At 36.7% G+C, this 5,900-nt stretch overlaps 1 protein-coding gene across 1 annotated transcript; it reads right to left on the reverse strand.

The window, feature by feature from the left end:
• Positions 1-4,497: 4,497 nt before the first annotated feature.
• LOC105738707 (keratin-associated protein 21-1-like) lies at positions 4,498-4,919 on the reverse strand. Its single transcript, XM_030806356.1, has one exon. It carries the CDS (start codon positions 4,917-4,919, stop codon positions 4,614-4,616), a length of 306 nt encoding a protein of 101 aa, XP_030662216.1. The 3' UTR covers positions 4,498-4,613.
• Between the last annotated feature and the right edge of the window lie 981 nt (positions 4,920-5,900).

Consider the following 5,900-nt stretch of genomic DNA (forward strand, 5'->3'; position numbering starts at 1 on the left):
GTAGCAGTTGAAGAAATAAATAAATCTAAGGCTCCACTAATACACCACTTTCCCGAAATTCCAGGGAAGACACAAACACTAAAGTCAGTGATGATGGTAGCACAAAAACCCACAAATTTTTACAAAAATAAATGAAATTTGTTTATGAAAAAAGTGTAATTTCCTCCAACTATGAAGTATTTATGCTTATGGGCCATGCAAAAACAAAAAAAAATAGGAGAAACAATAATTTACATTTTGAATATAATTAGAATAAAATCTCCTGTCTCCAGGTAACATAATGGGAGCATTAATATCTTCTCAATAACAAACAGGTTTGTTGAAGTAAACACAGATAATATCCAATCCTTATATGAATGTAGAGATGATAAAATGGGATATCCTCTGGGAAGAAGCATTAATTTTAAAATATTATTTCAAAGGCAGGTTCTAGGATGATATTCTAGTACCAAGAGGAGTAGCATATTCTGCAGCAAAATGGTTGGTAGATACAGCAGCCACAGTCAGAACCAGACCCATATCCGTATCTGGAACCATATCCGCAGCCCCCATAGGCGTTCCCATAGTAGTTGAAACTCATGGTGCCAGAAGGTGAGGGTTCAGTCCAGGTACAGATGGATTTCTCTGAAGTTTGAATATAACATGCAACCCTAGAACCTTTACATCCTGACAGAAAGAGCCAGGGCATACCATCAACTTCATGATTCATGCAAAATAGGTTTAATACCTAGTATGTGCAAATCACTCCACTCAGTTGAAAATGAGAGGACCTGGTCTTTTCATAACTATAGCATATGCCTTAAACAAACACATTATTATAGGTTTTCCAGTTTTATTGAGGATCCATGTTTTTGTCACCCAGGCATTGTCTTGAGCTAGTTACGAATCTCTAAGAACAGTTTCTATCCATTAGCCAGTCATCTGAACACATGATTCCAAAGATACATTTTACATAGGAAGGCTCTAGGGAGGGTTAGGCAGTTGATGTTTGAAAATGCAATCAATGAAATGAGTTTGACCCATTACTTTGACTAGCTTGCTAATTACTAATTCCTTTGTAGGTGATTTCATTGGAACCCAATGCTGCTGCATACAGAAACTCCTCAATATTTCATGTTACAGAGTTTCTATGAATTCAGACAGCCATGAGTATAATATTCTGATAACATATATTTACTTCTGGAGAAATTCCTTAACAAATATTTATCAACTCTAGATGTTCATTTAGTTCAAACTAAAACAACAACAAATGAGTATCCTTTATGATAACAGCTGTTGAATGTTTTATGAATTTTAAATTCCTTCGAATATTTTTCTTTTAATCAAAATTAAAACATGAAAGAGGTAGGTAGCATACTATAGATATTGAGGTGGAAAAAAAGTTTAGGAAACTTACTAAAGGCACCTATGAAGTGTAACGTAGTGTAGACACTGAAAACCCCTTTGCTGTGCTACGTAAAATCTCCCTTCCTGATCATCGGATGCTTAAATAGTTATTGTAACAGGGATGTCATTATTTCATGTGGTTATCCATTTCGCTCTGTAATTACTCTGTTATAAAATTCCCCATATGCTTTAGAGTCTCTTATTTTTCTCATTGTCACTTGGGGTCCTAGATAAAATTTATTTAAATGTTTTGTATCCAGGGCACTCCCACAAATATGGCTGCTAATGCCTCTCACCTTTTCATTTTCACTCGAGAATAGTCTGTCCTTGAAGTTCATTGGAATGCCTGGCTTCCTAATCTCTGCTAATGTGCAGATATGTTATCCTGGTTATCCAAGACAACCACACCTCTTACCAGGTAATTTAGAGAACAGAAGAAGAATCCTGTGGTAATCGTTTTCTATTACTGCATAACAAATTATCACCAAAACAGCAGCTTAAAACAATATCCGTTATTATCTCAGTTTTCATAGATCAGAAGTCTAAGCACAACTTAGCTGGGATCTTGCCTCAAGGTCTCACATTATTGTAATTAAGGCGTCAGCCAGGACATCTGCAAAATCTCTTTGCCACGTAACTTGAATTGCCAGATTTTGTAAATATGCCCCAAATATTGCATAAACATACTTATACTAAAAAGACATATATTTTTAATCTGAAATTCACATTGATTTATTTTGTGTTTTATCTGCCAACCCTAAACACACTGTAATCACAGAAGAGATATCCCATTATCTTTACTAAGATTCGAGACAAGTTATAGGTCCTTCCCACACTCAAGGAGAGTAAACCACACAAGGGTACAGGTTATTGGGGGCCATCTGAGAGTAGCAACTACTCACACCTGCGATTTTTTCTTTTTGGCTCAACTGTGATTACATTTCTCCCGGGAGAGATGATGGCTGTAGCAATAACATTCCAATATATGAATTTTTTAATTTATATCAACTTAAAGGGTACAAGTGCAATTTTGTTTCACAGATATATTGCATAGTAGCAAAGTCTGGGTTTTTATTGTATTCATCACTCAAATAATGTACATTGTACCCATTAAATATTTATTTTTTTCTTCCCTGCCTAGAAGGATACTTCTTTCTTCTATGATTGATCAACTTCTATTCATCCTTCATATTTCAGCTAGAAATTTGTCTCTTTTTCAGAAAGATTCCTCATCCTTCTTTCTACTTTTTCCTAGTCCTGGCCCTTCTTTTGATTTCTTCCCCTGTACTTCCCAAATACTTCTGTGTGTAGCTGTTTTATAGCAATACTCCAATCTGTGTAGCCTGTGGTCTTTTATGCCTTTCCTATACTTTTGGAAGGCAAGGATGAAATATTTTACTTCACTGTTCATAGTACATAATGAAATGTGTTTTATTAGGCGCTCAATACATATTTGATAAATGAGACTTCACGGTTATCTAATTTAGAAGTGATTCTACATCTTCAAGAAAACAATCTCTTCATCCATGCCCTTTTGCCCTACCTCTTCTCAAGACTTCAATTTTTTTTTCAAGAACCAAGGGAGTATCGGAACACAGAATTTATCTGATCATGGATGGCTGAATCTTGACTCTGGTTCTGACTGTCTTTTTATATCCCAAATGAATATTGGATTTCTACAGCCAGACATATTACAATTGGCCCCTCCTTCCAGATATAGAAACATAAATGTTCTCATTCTGTATTTTTTTTATATCAGCGTCACCATTTTCACAATCAGGTTTCAAAGCACAAATCAATTTCTATAGTATCCTAGATTAGGATGGACTTAAAAATGGATACGTAAGATCAGTTAGTTCCATACCTCTTTCTGACTTTGTAACTTCCTCCTAGAACAACTCTTAACAGTGAGAGAGCCAACCTAGGTTTAAATGCATCCAATAACAGAGCGCCTAATGAGGAAGTAATTCTTGTTTCAGATGGTGTCACATATTAAAAAGAGATCTTGTGTTGAGGAATTTATGTCATTGTTATACATTCAATCTAATTAGTTTCTAACAACAACATAGGGCACATCTGCAAAACTAGTCTTACTAATTTTGCAACACCAGTCCTGAAGATATATAACTGTATATGCGACCCTAAATTCCCCACAATTCTAAGTGCTAAGGAAAAAATATATACTTTTTAGTTATTTCCTTCCCTAGATGTTTCTCCCTTCTCTTTCCCTATTGAAGTCTAAGATCTTACAGGTTCTACCTTCACCAAGTCTCTGATGCTCATCTGTTCTCTTTCATTATTTACACTGAAATGCAGACCTCTTTAACCAGTTTCCAAATCATTATTATACTTACATTTTAAGCATTCTGTCTCTTCCATTCCAACCCATTTTTGTGCCATTAGCATTTTCCTAAAGCAGGCTTTTCTGTGGCATTCTGTGTGTGTGTGTGCGCGCGCACGCGCGCACGCGCGCATGTGCATTATATTGCTGGGTGCGTTATTGCTCATTAACATGGAAAACATGGATAGACCTAGAGTCATGAAACACAAATGCTTAAGAACAAACCCTTAATGAAAATGAGTTAAGAACACAAGACTCAGCCAACAAAAAGCCATTTTTCTCAGGGATTATATTTAAAATATGTGACATCTAGTATGTCACAGGCACAGACCAAGCAGAATGGAAAGCACAATTAGGATGAGGAGCTTAGAAATAGCCCACCCAATCTTTGAAAAGGTCATAGAAATATAAGACAAAAATGTAAGTCAACAGCATGTCTGAAACAAAAAAAAAATTAGAAAAACTTGTTAGTACCAATGAAACGTGTTTATTTGGGAATAGTCACAATATAGAAACATAAAATAAGAGATACCAAAACACCCCAAGAAAAGAATAATTCACAAGCAAGTACAACAAAGATTTTTAGGAATAAAGAACCATTTTTATTACAAATTACTGACTTCCGCAACTGTAGATGTTATGATCATTAACACAGTCATAACAGAGAATCCGAGATTAAGGGAGCAAAAGATAACATTTGGAAAACAGTCAGATGACACCATGGATCCTATGGCCATGATTTCATTCAAAGAAATGTGAGGCTAGAGGTCCAAGACTGTCAAGCATGTAATTCTTGGATATAGAAATCTTGGAGTATGAATCCTTGAATCAGCATTATCTTCAGACGCGTCATTTTGGAAGCAAATGGTCCTCTGACAGTGATGTTTTAGCAGGAAGAATAGCATCTTCTAAAGCAGAATGGCCAGTAGCCACAGTAGCCAGAGCCAGAGCCGTATCCACAGCCATAGCCAGTTCCATAACCACAGCCATAACGGGAGTCAAACCCACAGCCATACCCACAGCCATAGCCAGTTCCATAGCCACAGCCATAACCAGAGCCATAGCCACAGCCATAGCCGGAGCCATAGCCACAGCCATAGCCGGAGCCATAGCCACAGCTATAACCAGAGCCATAGCCACAGCCACAGCTGGAGCCATAGCCACAGGAGTTGCCATAGTAGTTGCAACACATGTTGTCAAGAGGAGAGAATTGAGATGGCTTTCAAGAAGATGCTTCTGAGATGTGGATGTCTTCTACTTCCCTGAGACCTTTATATACTGTCAGTAATTGCCAAAGCATATCACTCATTCCCTGACTTAGTCAACAAATATTTAAACAATTACTATGTGCCAGTCACTGTTGACCATCAATAATATTTTGCTTAAAATGAGCCAATTATTTTGGAGACTCTAGTTTCATTTCAGGAGCATCATTTTAATCTGCTCTGCCAAAGAACTGTCTCAATGAAATCATGTGCCCAAATATAAAGCTGATACTAATTTTCAAAATCTCCTATCAGTAAGTATATATCTTACATAACAAGTTTTGGGAGGATCATAACAAAATTTTATCCTTTTTTTCCTCTCTCTTTTTTCCTAAAATGTCTACCTCTACCCATAGGGAAGGAGACACTCCTATCTCTTTTCCTGAGTCATTACAACTTCTTGCCAGACTTCTTTCTCCAACTCACTCTGCACTTCCACACCTACCCCTTGTCCAACCTCCCTCAAATCCCAAGAAACACATTCACATCTGATCATTCAAAGCCAGACTGTATGCTATCTGCGAGTGCTTCTTACATTTTCCTTCCATCCACCAGGGAAACCAAGACCCTGGGGAGGCAGAAAAGCCCTCCTTTTGTCTCCCATTTCTTCAGCTATATAAGTAATTGTCATTGAGGAGCCTTTTAAAACCTAAACAGCTTCATTTGGATAAGGAAGCAAAAAAATTCATTTGACCAGAAACTCAGTTCTTTCCTCCAATACAGATTTCATCAAAGTTTTACATGATGAAATATGGATACATTCCTAGAATTTAATAAACCATTTTTCTTCTCCTTTCACTACTATTCCTTGGACGTTTACTTCAGAAGCTAAAGGATAGTGGACAATTTTAGGTTACTGACAGCAAAAGCCCACCATTATCAACACTTCTATGATATAAAGTAGCACA

This window comes from Nomascus leucogenys, chromosome 25 (assembly GCF_006542625.1).
Source record: "Nomascus leucogenys isolate Asia chromosome 25, Asia_NLE_v1, whole genome shotgun sequence".
NCBI classification, from domain to species: domain Eukaryota; kingdom Metazoa; phylum Chordata; class Mammalia; order Primates; family Hylobatidae; genus Nomascus; species Nomascus leucogenys.